The sequence below is a fragment of the Meriones unguiculatus genome, chromosome 18 (assembly GCF_030254825.1).
Source record: "Meriones unguiculatus strain TT.TT164.6M chromosome 18, Bangor_MerUng_6.1, whole genome shotgun sequence".
NCBI classification, from domain to species: domain Eukaryota; kingdom Metazoa; phylum Chordata; class Mammalia; order Rodentia; family Muridae; genus Meriones; species Meriones unguiculatus.
This window is the reverse complement of record NC_083365.1, coordinates 49,998,837-50,016,342: the sequence shown is the minus strand read 5'-3', so window position 1 is coordinate 50,016,342 and position 17,506 is coordinate 49,998,837. Positions and strand designations below refer to the sequence as shown.

General features: G+C 40.8%; 1 protein-coding gene across 3 annotated transcripts in view; it reads left to right on the top strand.

Moving 5' to 3' along the window:
* The window catches only part of Nup160 (nucleoporin 160), a 56,225-nt gene that overhangs the window by 11,569 nt on the left and 27,150 nt on the right, over positions 1-17,506 (top strand). Inside the window, exons 10-20 of one of the 3 annotated variants that reach the window (XM_021640861.2) lie at positions 1,382-1,466; positions 4,974-5,042; positions 7,422-7,505; positions 7,868-8,038; positions 10,784-10,883; positions 11,139-11,304; positions 11,777-11,904; positions 12,402-12,562; positions 13,170-13,303; positions 14,760-14,830; positions 16,479-16,638. In XM_021640861.2, coding sequence (XP_021496536.1) covers positions 1,382-1,466; positions 4,974-5,042; positions 7,422-7,505; positions 7,868-8,038; positions 10,784-10,883; positions 11,139-11,304; positions 11,777-11,904; positions 12,402-12,562; positions 13,170-13,303; positions 14,760-14,830; positions 16,479-16,638 — 1,329 coding nt within the window. Of the gene's footprint in view, positions 1-1,381; positions 1,467-4,973; positions 5,043-7,421; positions 7,506-7,867; positions 8,039-10,783; positions 10,884-11,138; positions 11,321-11,776; positions 11,905-12,401; positions 12,563-13,169; positions 13,304-14,759; positions 14,831-16,478; positions 16,639-17,506 lie in introns of those variants that run through there. The other 2 variants (XM_060372180.1, XM_060372179.1) reach the window with 2 other exon arrangements.

Below are 17,506 nucleotides of genomic sequence, written 5' to 3'. Positions count from 1 at the left end.
TGTTTGTTTTTGAAAAAAGGGTTTCTCAGTGGAACTTGCTCTGTAGACCAGGCTAGCCTCAAACTCAGAGATCTACCTGCCTCTCCAGTACTGGGATTAAAGATGTGTGCCACCACACCCTCATTAATCTAAAAAAATTTTTAAAAATATTTACAAATGTATTTATAAACAAGTGTAAACTGAAACACTCTTCCATTCCTTTTTGGCCTTTTGAATAAGATCAAGTGTGAAACAGCCTCCTTGTAAGAATCCTTTGAGTACTGCTTGTGACAACCACTTAAACAAATTGAACCCTCAACACTAAACTTTAGAGTTGTAAGGAGGTCTATTCTGATCTTAGGACCAGACCTCGAAAAATATTTAATTTAGTTCTTTTAGGTAACATGCAAACAAAGTAATCAAAAATGTGCTCTTGGAGCTGAGCACAGTTGCAAATGCCTATAATCTCCACTACTTGGAAGGCTGAAGCAAGAAAGTTGAGAGATTGAAGCCAGTTAGGGCTACAGAGTACAACCATATCTTAAAGCAGCAAAGGGCATAGGCTCTGGCTTCAGGATTGCGAGCCTGACCATGCAGCTTACTAGCTGTGATAGACCAGCTACAAATTGAATGTAAGACATTTTTTAAGGGGATTATAAGTCATTACATGAGTGGTGTCTAAACTAGTGCCTTGCATAGTATCTACTAAAAATTAAGTACATAGTTAAGATCAGCTGTTTATACATTTATATTTCAAGTTTTAAATTGAGGCGGCTAGGAGATGGTTCAGTTGACAGTGTTTGCCATAAATTTATGAAGACCTAAGTTTGTATCCCCAACTCTCATGTAAAAAGGAAGCCAGTCGGCACTGCACGCTTAGAATCCCAGCACTGGTAAGGAGTGACACAAGGATCCCTGAGCTTACTGGCCAACTTAGTCTAGCTAAATTGGTGAACCCTTGATTTAGTGAGAGACTGTGTCTCAAAAAAATAAAGTCGGGTTGGTGAAGTGCCTCAGTAGATGAAAGTGCTTGATCCTAGAGCCTGACAACCTGAGTTCAATCCCTAGAACTCATGGTGGAAGGAGAGAACAGACTGGAGTTTCCCTTTGACCTGTATATGTCTACTGTGTGTACGTATCTACTACACATATCCACTGTACACACCAACTGTGTGTGCTGTCACCACACAGTAGTAATAAAAAAGGAGATAGATAAGTACTTTAAAACCTCCACAAGGTCATGCACATCAGTACACCTGCATACACACGAAGATTGCAAGAGCACATCTACAAAAACTGTTCTCAGTAAGACAGCTAAGTGGTTGGTTGCAGGGGTTCACCGTTCAGGTACTGATGAAGTGTGTGCCCATTTTATGGTAAACTTTTGAACTTTTTCCTGTAGTAATATTGCAGGTCAGTGGAATCCAGTTTTTATGCAGCCTCTGCCAGAAGAAGAAATTGTCATCAGAGATGACCAAGACCCCAGAGTAAGTTATTGTTATGTTATTGTAAGAACCACTTGAATTAGTTTTTTGGGGTTTTTTTGTTTTGTTTTGTTTTTCCCTCATGTAGTTTGAACTGACTGAAGAGAAGGCAAATGAATTGGTTGTGCAGCTGAGATGTTGAGGGCCTGCTTTCACATAGGGCTGGCATAGTGTTCTGGGCTTTAACTCTATTCTACTTCCTTTCTGTTTTTGGTCTCAGATAGTACCTCTTGCCCTGATAAAGTCTACATTCTGTATGTTTAGCTGCCCTAGAGGAAACTGCAGTACTCACCCCTGTGTCCTTGTGACAAATTGTCCTGGCCTGAGGGGCATGTTAATTCTTGATGTATTCACTGACAAAAATACAGTATTCTGGGCGAACATGACGTATATGCACGAGGTGTAGATAGGGAGGTCAGAAGACAACTTTCTGGAGTTCTGTACTTCTACCATGTGGTCCCAGGAATGGGACTGAGGTCATCGTAGTTGGTGGCAAGAGCCTTTACATTGCTACCTGCTGAGCCACTTTAGTGGCTGAGAAATTTCAATTTTCTGTTTTAGATCATGTGCATGAGCGTTTGCTTGCATGTATGTATGTGTGCCCTGTGCTTGCCTGATGCCCACAGAATTCAGAATAGGGTGTCAGATCTCCTGGAACTAGAGTTATGGGTGGTGGTGAGCTGCCATGTAGATGCTAGGAACCAAAGCTAGGTCCTCTGCAAGAGCAACAAGTGCTCTTAACCACTGAGCCATCTCTCCAGCCCCAAAACCTTTTTAATTGACATAATAATTATGCATATTTGTGGAGTATAACATGATAATGATTATATATATAAAATGATCAAATTATAGAAATTAGTATTTTCATCTGCTTAAATATTCTGTGAAATTCAGATAAACTCTGAATAGTATAGCTCAGTGGTAGAGAACTTGCACGTCCCAGACCTGCCTCAGTCCCCAGTAACATGGTGGGATTAAATTCTGATAAAGGCGAATGGCAGAAAAACACTTAAAGAAATGCTCATCCTCATTAGCCATCAGGGAAATGCAAATCAAAACGACCCTGAGATATCACCTTACACCCATCAGAATGGCCAAGATGAAAAACTCAAGCAATAACACATGCTGGAGAGGTTGTGGAGAAAGGGGAACCCTCCTCCACTGCTGGTGGGAATGTAAACTGGTACAACCACTCTGGAAAGCTATCTGGCGCTTTCTAAGACAATTAGGAATAGTGCTTCCTCAAGACCCAGCTATACCACTGCTAGGTATATACCCAAAGTTCGGTCAAGTACACAAAAGGGATACTTGCTCAACCATGTTTATAGCAGCTTTATTTGTAATAGCCAGAACCTGGAAACAACCCAGATGTCCATCAATGGAGGAATGGGTACAGAAATTGTGGTATTTTTACACAATGGAATACTACTCAGCAATCAAAAAGGAGGAAATCATGAAATTTGCAGGCAAATGGTGGGACCTAGAAAAGATTATTCTGAGTGAAATATCCCAGAAGGAGAAAGACAAACACGGGATATACTCACTTATATAGACCTATAAGATATGATAAACATAATGAAATCTATACACCTAAAAAAGATAATCAATTGAGCGGACATGGGGTAAGATGATCAATCCTCATTTAGAAAGACAGATGGGATGTGCATTGAACGTATGACAGGAGTCTACTGAGCGCATCTGAAAGACTCTAACTAACAGTGTTTTCAAAGCAAAGACTCATGACCAAACCTTTGGCAGTGTACAGGGAATCATAAGAAAGAAGGGGAGTTAGTCTGTTGGGGAAAGGATAGGAGCTCCACAAGGACCAAATATATCTGGGCACAGGGTCTTTTCTGAGACTGACATTCAACCAAGGACCATGTATGGTTATAACCTAGAACCTCCACTCAGATGTAGCCTGTGGTAGCTCAGTAACCAATTGGTTTCCCAAAGTGAGGGGAACAAGGACTATTTCTAACAGGAATTCAATGACTGGCTCTTTGGTCTCCCCACCCCCGAAGGGAGGAGCATTCCTGTTAGGCCACAGAGGAGGGCTTTGCAGCCAGTCCTGAAGATACCTGATAAAACAGGATCAGATGAATGGGGAGGAGGTCCCCCCTATCAGTGGACTTGGAAAGGGGCATGGTGGAGATGAGGGAGGGAGGGAGGGACTGGGAGGGAATGAGGGATCGGGACATGGCTGGGATACAGAGTTAATAAAATGTAACTGATAAAAAAATAATAATAATAAAAAAATAATCAATTTAAAAAAAAATTCTGATAAAGGGCAGGGTATTGGTGCAAGTACTTAATCCCAGCACTTAAGAGGCAGATGCAAGCAGATGTTTGAGTTCAGGGTCAGCCTGGTGTACAGAGAGTTCCAGGATAGCCAGGACTACACAGAGAAAATCCATCTCAAAAAAACAAGGCAAAACAAATCTGGTAGAGATACGTGCAATAAATTAAATTTGGAAAGGTAATACAATAAAGCAAAATTTCATTTTCAAAGATGTGTCTTCAAAGATGAAAAAAAAATTCTATTTGATAGCTTAGTGTTAAATGAACTAGGCTGAAATGGTGAGGATTTGACCATAAGACCCCACTTTAGCTGGGCGTGGTGACACAGGCCTTTAATCCGAGCATTCAAGGAGGCAGAGACAAATTCTGTCTGTGAGTTTGAGGCCAGCCTGGTCTACAGAGGACAGCCAAGGCTACGCAGAGAGACCCTGTCTCAAAAAACAAGAAAACAAAACAAAGACCCACTTTAATATCTGAAATTGAATGTTGCTGAGGTGTTAATCCTTAGAGTTCCTTGGTAAGGGTTACTTATTATTAAAGTTAACAAATACTGGTTTTTAGGTTGTATTTAAAGTCAAAGTCACAAGCTAGTCATTAGTAGCCTTTTGTTCCATTGTATTCATTTTATCACCCACCAAGAAGCTCAGTAAAAGAAATGAATCCATAATGAAGGTCAGTCAGGCCTGATGCTTAGACTCGACTTTGGCTCATGTAATTTGTTCAAATTAATGAGACAACGTGGCAGTTTTCTAGTTTATATTCTTAGTGTGGGAATCATTTGCAGTTCATTTTATTGTAGAGTAACTAATGTCAGTTTCTTTTATGTGTGAATCCTTGTGGAGGTGGTTTGGAAATCAACGTATTTAACTGCTCTTGTTGATGCATAGCATCAACAAGCTGGGTCCACACTTTCCACTGAAGATTGACAGCTGACACCTTGTGTCTCATGGGTGCCCCGTAGGGAGCTGTATGAATGGTCTGCATTCATTTAGTACCCTACTGAGTACCATTTAGCCTACCCCCAAACGCATTGAAGTCTTCACTTACACTGTGAAAATATATCACTGCAGTGTAACTTGTTACTGCTCAAGTATAAAAAGGCAGTGTCCAGCTCATGCGGTAGAAATGCTCGTGTTGATGTCACAAATTCTTTTATGTTTTTTGCAACTTCATCTTCAGAATCATGTAGCTTTTGTTTCAATGTTCTAATAGGAAATGTATTTGCGGAGCCTTTTTACACCAGGACGATTCATAAATGCCGCTTTATGTAAAGCTTTACAGGTAAGCAAGAAAATAATGTTTACCTAAAACTATTCCTGATTGTATTGCTGTGTGTATTGTATGATTACTTAGTCTTTTATTTTTTCATATATTTGCCTGTAATACTGTTGTAATTGTTTAACATTCTTTTCCTGAAGTGGGCCTCCTGGCTGAGAGGTAGGAGGAGTAGGAGGCGCTTTGGCAGTGACTAGGGAGCTTGCTGCAGTCCAGACTGTGTGCCAACAGCAGCGCACCAAGAAGCAGCTCTACACTGTGTCGTCTTTACGCTTGAAGGGCCTTAAAGAGTAGCCTTTAGGTTGGTTATATGTTCTCTATGTCCAAGTTCAGGGTTTGGAGTATAGAAAACTAAAAAGATCTTAGCCTCAAGCCAGGTATGGTAATACATGACTACAGTTCCAAGATTCAAGAGGCTGAAGCAGAGGGATCGTGGATTAGAAACAGACTGTGGTGCCTAGAGAAACTGTTTATTCAGAGGCTGGCAGGAGGATCAAAGTTCAAGGCCAACCTGGTCTACATGGGTAGTACGAGGCTAATCTAAAGCTATACAGTCATACTGTCTTAAAACACAATTCCAGGAGCTAGAGAGATGGCTCAGAGGTTAAGAGTGCCGGATGCGGGGGCTGGAGAGAAAACGTTTTATTTCCACCGTCATTACTTAAAAGTTGTTTACTCTTTTACAAAAAGTATTTTGTGGCTGTTACTGTTTGTTGTGTTGTTTGAGGAAGAGCCTGAGCTTCTTATCCTTCTACCTCCATCTCCCAATGATTGGGATTATATTATATGTGCACAACAGGTCCACTTTAAGATCTTGCCGTCTTTCTAAATGCAAATAACTTTCCTCCCACTTTCTTCCCTTCCCCTTTCTTATTGGTATTGATGGCTTTTTGTCTTGTTTTGTTTTCTTTCTTTAGATTTATTTTCTTCTGCATGTATGAGTGTTTTGCCTGCGTGTATGTGTGTGCATGCTTGGTGCCTAAGGAAGTGATGAGCCTCTGTGTGGGTGCTGGGAACAAGAACAGCAAGTGCTTTTAACCACTGAACCAATTCTATACACACACATACCCAACACATACACTTTTTTTTTCTTTTTTTTTCCCCCCGAGCCAGGGTGTGTGTGTGTGTGTGTGTGTGTGTGTGTGTGTGTGTGTGTGTGTGTGTGTGTGTGTAGCCCTTGCTGACCACGAACTAGCTCTGTAGATGAGGCTGGCCTTGAACTAACAGATCCACTACTACCACCTGGCTGGAATTGTGTTTTTTGTTTTTTTTTTTCTCCAAGATTTACTTATTATGTTTACAGTGGGTAGCCTACAGGCCAGCAGAGGGCACCAGATCTCATTATAGATGGTTGTGAGCCACCGAGTGGTTGCTGGGAATTGAACTCAGGATCTTTGGAAGAGCATCCAGCACTTTTTTTTTTTTTTTAATTTATGTATTTATTATTTATACAGTATTCAGCCTGCATGTGTGCTTGCAGGCCAGAAGACGGCACCAGATCTCATTACAGATGGTTGTGAGCCACCATGTGGTTGCTGGGAATTGAACTCAGGACCTTTGGAAGAACAGCCAGTGCTCTTAACCTCTTGAGCCATCTCTCCAGCCCCCGCATCCAGCACTCTTAACCTTTAAGCTATCTCTCTAGCTCCTGGAATTGTGTTTTAAGACAGTATGACTGTATAGCTTTAGATTATCCTCATACTACCCATGTAGACCAGGTTGGCCTTGAACTTTGATCCTTTTGCCAGCCTCTGAAGCACTAGAATTAGATCACCTCTGAGTAAAATGTTTATTTTCTTCTTGTCACCATTTGTCCTTGTTATTAATAACTAGTTAGGTTGTTTTTTTTGCATTTTTGAGACAGGGCTTCTCTGTGTAGCTCTGACTATCCTAGAACTTACTCTGTAGACCAGGCTGGCCTCAAACTCAGAAATCCACATGTCTCTGCCTCCTGGGATTAAAGGCATGTGTAACCACGCCTAGTTATGTAATAGTTGTATAAGAGCATTTTTCATAGTATATAAGATATGAAAACATAATTAATGATTTATCAAATTTCCATTAGAAGACTTTCCTAGTAGAGTGACCACCATCATCACATATTCCTTTCTAAATGAGTTATACATATTTTTATTTTAATTGATTTTTTTAATGATCTAATGTACTTTATAATTCTTTTAGACTCAGATTTCTAAAAGTTATTCTGGTCTAAACTTTGAAAATTGATCTTCCTGTTAGAAGTCATTTGTGCAGTATTAGAGGAGGAGGGGGCTTCTGCATTCCTGAGGTTGCTGTGTAGCTGAATATTGCCTTAGTGCCTTTTAGGCCAGACTTCCTTCAGTTTGGGTATTTTATAATATTCTGAAGTGTTTCTTTCAATCTTAGATTTTCTGCCGGGGAACTGAGAGGAACTTGGATCTTTCATGGAGTGAACTAAAAAGAGAAGTTACTTTAGCTGTTGAAAATGAGGTGAGGTATGGGTAAGAGCAGAAAGGTAATGCGTCTGTCTGCTAGAATTGTCAGACTTGATCATTTTTATTGTGTTAGTACAAAGTATAAATGCTCTTTTTTGGGGGGGTACTTCCAAGATAGGGTTTCACTGTGTAAAAGACTTGGCTGTCCTGGACTTGCTTGTAGACCAGGATGGCCTCGAACTCAGAGATCCGCCTGCCTCTATCTTCCCAGGTGCTGGGATGATAGTTGTGCGCCACCATGCCAGGCAAGCCTTTTCATCAGGGGCTTTGATGATTTACATATTCCATAGGATTTAATGCATAAGAAAATTTTGTAGAAAAAAATCCCAGAAAGTTCAACTCTTATTTCTTTGTCAGCTCCAAGGAAGTGTGACAGAGTATGAATTCTCCCAGGATGAATTTCGCACGTTACAACAAGAATTCTGGTGCAAGTTCTATGCCTGCTGTCTGCAGTATCAGGAAGCCCTCTCCCACCCTCTTGCTCTACATTTGAATCCTCTCACAAACACGGTGTGCCTGCTGAAGAAAGTAAGGGAATGGACTTGAACGAGTCTTCAAAATGTTTCTGTGGTGCATGGTGCCATTTTTAGAACTTTGTGTTTTTCAGTCATTTACCTGAAGCTGCAGTTCACTTGAACTTAATAGTCTTCTCCATGATTTTTCGTACTTTTAGATTTGTATCTTACTGTTTACTATTTATATGATACACTTTCAAATTTTAAAAAATGTGATAGCCTGTAAATCCTAATGTATAGGAGACTAAATGGGAGCACCACTATGATTCCAGGTCAGCCTGGGCTCGCATGAGACCCCGCTTTTACAAACAACAAAAACCACAATAATAATGATAGCACAATAATTTCTCTATTCTCTTCTTCCATATCCATCATATGTTAGCTTGCATATTGGTAAGTGCATTGGTTGGTTGGTTGGTTGGTTGGTTGGTTGGTAGATGAGTTGATTTTAATGCTAGGGATTGAATCTAAGCCCATTCATGCTAACAAGCATACAAATGCCAGTGAACTATATCCCCAACCCTAATTTGCTTTTTTGCATTCTTTTTTCCTGAGCCACTGGTGCCTTGATATCTGTAAATATTTCAGCACATATCAGGAGCACATATGTTGGGACTGGAGAGATGGCTTAATGGTAAAGAGTACTTGCTACTCCTACAGGACCTGATTCAGTTCCTAGCAACCATGTCAAGAGGCAGCCACCTGTAACTTCAGCTATAGTGGATCAAAACCTTCCTCTGGACTCTGCAGTCACCTGTACTGGCACTCCCACCTGCATATACCCACACACCAACAACAAATATTCACATAATTAAAGGAGATAAATACTTTTTACAAAACACAGATACTGTCTTAAGTAACCACAGCATAATTTAAAACTGGCAATTTGATACTGATAATTGTCTTTCTGATTCAGGATTCATTCTTAATTATATTTAGGTCATGTGTGTGACCTCTTTTTTAAGGTTTATCAGGGCCTGAGAGATGCCTCAGCAGTTGGGAGCACTAGCTTCTCTTCCAGAGAGACCGGGTTCAATTCCCAGCACCACATGGCAGCTCACAACTGTCTGTAACTCTAGTTCCAGGGGATCCAACACCCTCACACAGACATACATGCAGGCAAACCACCAATGCACATTTAAAGAAAGAAAGGAGTGGAAGTCTCAGATTTTCTCTCTAAAAAGCCAAATGAGGTGGTGCAGGCCTTTAATCTCAGCATTTGGGAAGCAGAGGCAAGCAGATCTCTGTGAGTTTGGGTCCAGCCTGGTCTACAGATGGAGTTCCAGGACAGCCAAAGTTTTGTTACACAGAGAAACCCTGTCCCGAAAAGGAAAAAGGTTTTTGTTTTGATTTTAAAGACAGGTTTTCTCTGTGTAGGAACTTTGTAGACCAGACTAGCCTCGAACTCATAGAGATCCATCTGCCTCTTCCTCTCCTCCCAAATGCTGGGATTTAAGGTGTGCACTACCACTGACTGGCTGTCAGTTTTATGTTTGTGTATGTGTGTGAGGCTGCTTGAACTCGTATACACTACATAAGTGCAGGTGCCTGTGGCTGCAGAGGGTGTGGATCCTTGAAGCTGGATTACAGGCAGTTGTGAACCACTTGGTGTGTGAGCTGGGAACCAAATCCAGGTCCTCTGTAAGAGCTGTGAAGGTCCTTAACCTCTCTAGTGCCCAATGTACTCAGATCTTAAGTATTTACTTGTGGCATTTGGGTTTAAGTTTTCATTATTGTGTTTGTTGTCTGTGTGAGCAGGTGTGCACATGCTACAGCATGCATGTGGTGTCTAGAGGACAGTTTTTGGAGTCACATCTCTCCTTTTGTCCTGGGTTCCAGGATCAAACTCAGGTGTCAGGCTTATTCAGCAAGTGTTTTACCTGCTGAACTATCTCACCTTGCAGGCCCTTGCCTTTTTATACTCTCAACTGTTACCAAGTTTTCTTTCTCTTTAGGACATTGACATTTTCTGGGGTCTAACTGTGTGTATGTGTTCAGTTATGTTTTTAATTTGTTTCAGATGTGTATCTCTGTGGGCACATATATGCCAGCAATCAAACCTGGGTAGCCAGGCTTGGCAGCAAGCATCTTTACCTTTTGAGCTATTTTCTTATTGGCTTAAGACTACATTTCTTTTATCTTGACTTGAATTTGGTGTTTCCTCACGATTCAGTGTCTAAGGAGATAATTCAGGCTGTAGAGTGTTTGCCTTGCAAGCAGAAAGACCCTAGCACACATGTACAAATGCCAGTTGTGGCTGTGCATGTTAATGGTCATAATGATCCACCAGAGACAGGTGAACCTTGGGGACTTGCTGATCAGTCAGCCTAATTCATGATTTCCAGGCCAGTGAGAAATCTACCTCAAAGGAGGTAGGCTGCATTTCTGAGAATGCAAGGTTATCCTGTATGTAGCCTTACACATACCCACACACTCACTTGTACACACGCACGTGCGTGCAGCACTCAGCTGGACACATACATACAAATATGCAGACATTCTGTATATTTGCTCTGTTCTCTTTCTCTGTCTCTACTGAGAATCAAATGTAAGGCCTGCATGTATTAGGTTCGCCTCTACCGCTGAGCTACATCTCTTAGCCCCTTCCAGTTTTTAAAAAAAAGACATGAAATTACGTGTAAACATTATATACAACATGATTTGTTTTCTGTATGATACATTATAGATTATGAGTTACTTTACGTGTTTTCTTTTATAATTATTAAAAAGAAAATAACTGAAAGGCTTGTACTTGCAGGGATACCTGTCTTTCTTGGTACCGTCTTCTTTAGTAGATCATTTATATCTCCTGCCTGATGAGCACCTTTTGACAGAGGATGAGACAACCATATCTGATGGTAATAATTGTTCTGTCTCTAGTTGACCCTTTCTTATCTGAACCTTAGATTTTATTTCACTTGGCCACAAAAATCATTGTCACTGTGACCTATCCTAATGAGTTTACCTCGCTGAAGATGTTTTTAAATGGAGAAGCTTAAATACATATGCTGTGGAAAAGGGATCCCTTCCATCTAATTATTGATTGATGCCTCTTTTAATGTGTTAATTAATAGACCTTCCTGGCTTCAGTGTTAACACTCTCTTACTCATAGATGCAGATGTAGCACGGGATGTCATATGTCTCATAAAATGCCTGCGGATGATTGGAGAGTCGGTTACCATGGACATGGCAGTCTTGATGGAAACCAGTTGTTATAACTTGCAGTCTCCAGAGAAGGCGGCAGAGCACATTTTGGAAGATTTGATCACTATTGATGTGTAAGGAGAATTTAGGGTAAAGTGCATTTCCTAACGGAATTCAGCAGTTTGTTATTAGATTATTATATATGGTCAAGTGTATTAAAAAAAAATCGTGGTTTGATGTTAAAGTGGCTTTTCTTGAGTCTAAATAGGTCTTTGTGTGTTTGTGTGTGATGCTGCCGAAGAGCCTGGGCCTTGTGTATTCTAGGCAAGTGCTCTACTACTGAACTACATCTGCAGCCCATTTGAGATGTTACAGGGGCAGCATTAGCATATTCAGATGCAAAAGCAAACTTATAAACTATTATACTCTATAACCCTGTTAAACTGGATGTTGTAAAAAGTACAAGTATTTTCCTCATGTTCATTTTGTGAGTCATTTACTAAAAAGTTGAGGGTGATTTTATGGAGAATGATTGTCTCTACTGCTTTACTGTGAGCATGTCTTAAACGTTGTCGTAATAACAGGAGTTTTCTAATTGTCGTGTAGAGAAAATGTGATGGAAGACATTTGTAGTAAACTACAAGAGATCAGAAACCCTGTCCATGCCATTGGACTTCTTATACGGGAAATGGATTATGAAACAGAAGTGGAAATGGAGAAGGGCTTTGATCCAGGTAAAAAACAGAGCGAGTGTGTTTTACAGTAAACTATGATGCAGGGCTAGAGGGATGGCTCAGAGGTTAAGACCATGAACTGTTCTTCCAGAAGAACTGAATTCACTTCCCACATCAGGTGACTCAAGCCAGCTCCATCCAGGTGATGGATGACATGGAGGAATCTGACATGTTTAGTCTGTGGGCACCTGTGCTCATGTGTACATTCCCACATATAGAGAGACACACATATGCATAGTTTAAAATAATAAAAAATTTAATGATAAAATTAATTCAATTTTTCTTTTTTACGTTACTACATTTATTCATTTATTTTGTGTACATGCATGTACATACACACTATGGTTCACATACAAGTCAGAGGACCGCTTGTAAGAGCCAGCTTTTTCCTACCATATGGGTCCCTGGGAATGAACTCAGCTTATCAGGCGTGGCAGCAGGTTCCTTTACCTGCTGAGACACCTTGCAAGCCTTTCCCTTTATTTTTCTTGTTACAGCCCAGCCTTTGAACGTTCGCATGAATCTTTCCCAGCTCTATGGTAGTAGCACAGCAGGGTATATTGTATGCAGAGGTGTGTATAAAATTGCCAGCACTCGCTTCCTGATCTGCCGAGACCTCTTGATCTTACAGCAGCTGTTAACAAGGCTAGGAGATGCAGTAAGTACTACTTGAGGGAAGGCTGTAAACTCTCAAACCGGATGGAGTCCTAGGAGCCAGAGACTTGTCTGTGTTCACTGCTTTATACCCTGGCTAGGCCTGATAGGGGCTCTGCAAACACCAGAAAGGAGTGTTGGTTACTGTCCTCACTGCTGAGACACGATCCCTGACAAAAGCAGCTTCAGGGAGGAAGGCTTTGTCTTCACTCGCTCTTGGGACTTGGTTCCTTTATTCCGAGTCATAGAACCGTTTTGAGCCATCTGTGTTGGCTCATACCTTCAATCTGAGCACTCAGAAAGAAGAGGCAGGTAGATCTCTGTGAGTTCAAGGCCAGCCTGATTTACATAGTGAATTCTAGACAGCCAAGACTAGAAGAGAAGTCCTGTTTGGGGGGAAAAAAAAAAAGTAAATTGTTTTGTTTTGTTGTTGCTGTTTATATTTTTTTTGTTTTGATCGGTACTATTCAGCAAAATACTTGCTAGTTGCTAAACAAAAATGTAGCTTGTGTATTGTAAAATGCTGTTCCCTTAACTGTATTGCCTTACTTTATCTCTCCTGAGCCTGGGGAGTTATCATTCCTAACAGCTTACCGTCTCTGCTATCATAGGTGATCTTGGGAGCTGGTCAGCTCTTTCAAGCTCAGCAAGACCTACTGCATCGCACAGCTCCCCTGCTCTTGTCTTACTACCTCATTAAGTGGGCAAGTCAGTGCTTGGCAACTGATGTTCCAGTTGACACACTGTGAGTTCCCTTATCCTTTATTATTTTTTAACTTATTGTAAAATAGGTTGTTGGGTTTGCTTCTGCCTTTTAAGAATGAGAAAGGAGCTTGGCCGCCGTGGCACACACCTTTAATCCCAGGACTTGGGAGGCAGAGGGCAGACAGATCTCTATGAGTTTGAAGCCAGCCTGGTTACAGAGTGAGTTCCAGGACAACCAGAGCTACACAGTCTCAAAAAACCAAAAAAGAAAAAAAAAAAAAAAAAAAGAATCAGAAAGGTTGGGGCCAGAGAGATGACTCATTTGTTAAGAGGACCAATTACTCTTCAGAGGATGGGCGTCACTGTCCAGCACCCACATGGTGGCTCACAACTATCTCTGACTCCAGTCTTCAGTCTAATGCCCTGTTCCTGCCTCCACTGGCACTGCACAAACATGGTAGAGAGACATAACATACAGGCAGGGCACCTTTACACAAAAAAGTAGAGTTTAAAAAAATAATAATAAGCAGCTGGGTAGTGGTGGCAGCACTTGGGAGGCAGAGGCCAACAGATCTTGGTGAATTCAAGGCCACCCTGGTCTACAGAGTGAGTTCCAGAACAGCCAGAGCTGTTAAAACAAAGAAACCCTGTCTCAAAAACAAACAAAAAAATTTAAAAAGGAATTAACATTTTTAGGTCCTCCATTATTTTGAGGTTCAGTATAATTTATCAGTAATACAGTTACTTATATATACATGTATATATACTTAAGTTTGTGTGTAAAATGGAAACAGGGCATATTGATGGCAAAATAAGACGAAGCTGGAGACGTTAAACTCTACACAGAATGGTTGTTAGAAGTGGACTGAACTTTATATGTAAACAAGAAAGAAAAATCCAGTGATTACAGTGTGCTTCTGTTTCAAGGCACCTCAGAGGAGAAAGGGCTTGTTTCAGCCCACAGGTCAAGGATGAGGGTCCTTGTGGCAGCAGGAACTTGCAGCAGCTGGTCATCTCTACGCTCAGGGAGCAGAGCACAGTAAATGTATGCTTAGTGCTAGCTCCCTTTCCCCACGTTGCACCGTCCAGGATCCCTGCCTGGGGAGTGGTCCCAGCCACAGTTAAGATGGGTCTCCCATGCCAGTTGGCACTCCCTCAGATCCCTCAGAGATGTTCTTGGAAGATAACCTTAGTCTAGGTGATCCTTCACAGCTATGCCTGAATGCTTGCCTCCTAGGTGATTCTAGGTTTTGTGAAGTTGTCAGTTACTCTCTTTAGTCATTGAGCTCTGGTATACAAGTGACTCTTTGAACAGTTCTTGGATGATGTGATAGGCAACAGTTTAAATCCTGAATCCTGTTTTCTGCCTTTTTTGTTTTTTAAAGCTGTCAGTGGAGTTTTTATATGCACTATATTAATTAAATCAACAATATAAAATAAATTTAGAGAGATAATACTTAACATAGAGTATTAATCTATTTTTTCTTTTCTCATAGGGAGTCTAATCTACAACATTTGTCAGTACTGGAACTAACTGATTCTGGTGCCTTAATGGCAAATAAATTTGGTAAGGAGTAGGCTATGTATATATTTGTTTTAATTTGGGGGTTTATTGTATATTTGTTAAAATGTTCTTTTGTCACCATTGTTGTAGAAATAGCCTTGCTCTTTGCTTTTGTGCCATGAGCAGCCTATGGCCTGAGACCTGTGGTTGTGGCAAGGCATCTGGAAAGATGCAGTCCCAGATCAGGCATAAATGAAAAGTGTCATAGGGAGTATGTGTCACAATAAACACTACTAGGAAGATACTAAAAGACCACCAACAGAAACTTTCCTTAGATTCAGACTCTTGCATTTAGTGTTTCTTTTTTATTATTATTATTATTATTTTATTTTTAAATATTTTTGTACATTCACTTGTATCCCAGCTGTAGCCCTCTCCCTCTTTCCTTCCCAATCCTCTCCTCCCTCCCTCATCTTCTTCCTGCCCCCTTCCGAGTCCACTGAGAAGGGGTGTCCTCCTCTCCTTCCATCTGGCCCTAGCTTATCAGGTATCTTCAGGATGGTTGCAATGTCTTTATTTGTGGCCTAGCAAGGCTGCTCCTCCATCGGGGAAGAGGAGAAGCTCAATGAGCCAGACATTGAGTTCATGTCAGAAACAATTCCTGTCCCCCTTACTAGGGAACCCACTTGGATACTGAGCTACCATGGGCTATGTCTGAGCAGGTTGTTGTAGGTTATATCCATGCATGGTCCTTGGTTGGATAAACAGTCTCAGAGAAGACCCCTGTGCCCAGATATATTTGGACCTTGTGGGGTTCCCTGTCCCCTTTAGGTTATACTAATTCCTCCTTCCCTCATATGATTCCCTACGCTCTGCCAAAGGCTTGGTTATGGGTCTCAGCATCTGTTTTGATGCACTGCTAGGTTAAGTCTTTCAGGTACCTTCTGTGGTAGGCTGCTGTCTTGTTACTTGTTTTCTCCTACTTCCGATGTCCATCCCCTCTATCCTTCTAGATGAGGATTAATCAATCATCTTACCCCTGGTCCTCTTGTTTATCTTCTTTAGGTGTACATATTTAAGTATGTTTATCCTATCTTATAGGTCTAGTATCCACTTATAAGTGAGTATATACCATGTGTCTCTGCTCCTGGGATATCTCACTCAGGATGATTTTTTTCTAGATCCCACCATTTGCCTGCAAAATTTATGATTTCCTTATTTTTAATTGCTGAATAGTATTCCATTGTGTATATAGTATTTCTTATATTGCTGTTTTGTCCATTGTTTTTCGATACTCCAGTGATTAATTCAACAAAATAAAAATTTACTAGTTCTAAATTTATTAAATGGCTTTTGTAATCTCATATCAGTCAGCAATATTTAAAGGAGCTCATGCTCTAGTATTATTGTAGAGAATTTGTTTAAGCTAAAATATGGAATCTTGGAACTAATTATTGAACGTTTCTAGACAAATTGCTTAAATAGAGTGAGATCATAAAATAATTTAAGTGGCCTTTCCATTGCATTTATATAATATGACACATTTGGCAAACTGCTTTCATTGATATGCTACTGATGATACTCAGGGTGCATGTTTTAAAATGATCACTGCCCTTTGTTACTGGCACAAAACGAATTTATATGATCTTGATTAAAAGCTAACACTGCAATTACAAGGTTTTTTTGTTTGTTTGTTTGTTTGTTTTTTAAGTATCTAGCCCTCAGACAATTATGGAGTTATTCTTCCAAGAAGTTGCAAGAAAACATATTATCTCTCATCTCTTCTCTCAACCAAAAGCTCCTTTAAGCCAAACTGCATTGAATTGGCCTGAAATGATTACTGCAATTACCAGTTACTTGTTGCAGCTTTTGTATCCTTTTGAAAGCCAGGTGACAATTTTGTCGAGATTGTCCCTAAAGCATTTATTCTGCTTGTGTAATGAAGTTTTCCTTTCTTTCTCAGTGCTGGAGATCAAACCCAGGGCAGCATAGACTAGACACTGCTGGCTACACCTCCAGACCCATGAGGAACATTTTAAAAACATGTGGGGGGGGGAGAAGGTTTGGTGGTTAAGAGCATGTATGAGGACCCAAAGTGCAGTTCCCAGCACCATGTGTGGCGGCTCTAAACTGTCAGTAACTCCATCTTCCAAGGGTTTGAACCTTTGTTCTGGCCTTTGAGGGCATCTGCACATACTCCCACACAGATGAGTTGCATGCTTAATCCCCAAACAAGAGATGACAGATTTATTTTAAGGTATCTCCTTTTTTGTTATTGTTTGAGACAAGGACTCATGTAGCCTTGGCTGGCCTATAACTCACTATATAGACCAGGTTAGACTTGAACTTAAACTTAGACTTGAACTGCCTCTATCTCCCAAGTGCCAGGATTGAAAGTATGAGCCACTATACCTTGCTCTGTGTTTGTTTGTTTGTTTTCCTCCCTCTCCCATGGGTTCAAAGATCAAACTCATTTTCAAGCTTTCACACGTAGCACTTTGTGAATGAAGCTGTTTCCTCAGCCCCAGGGCTTTCTTTGTTTTTTGTTTTGTGTTGTTTTTGATGTTATTTGGCCTACATAAGTGTCTATACGCTACATGCTGCATGCAGTGCCCATGGCTGCCAGAGAGGGCATTGGGTCCTCTGGAACTGGAGTTACAGGTGACTGTGGGTCACCAGGTAGGTTCTGGGGATTGAACCCAGGTTCTCTGGAAGAGCAGCAAGTGCTCCTAATCTCTG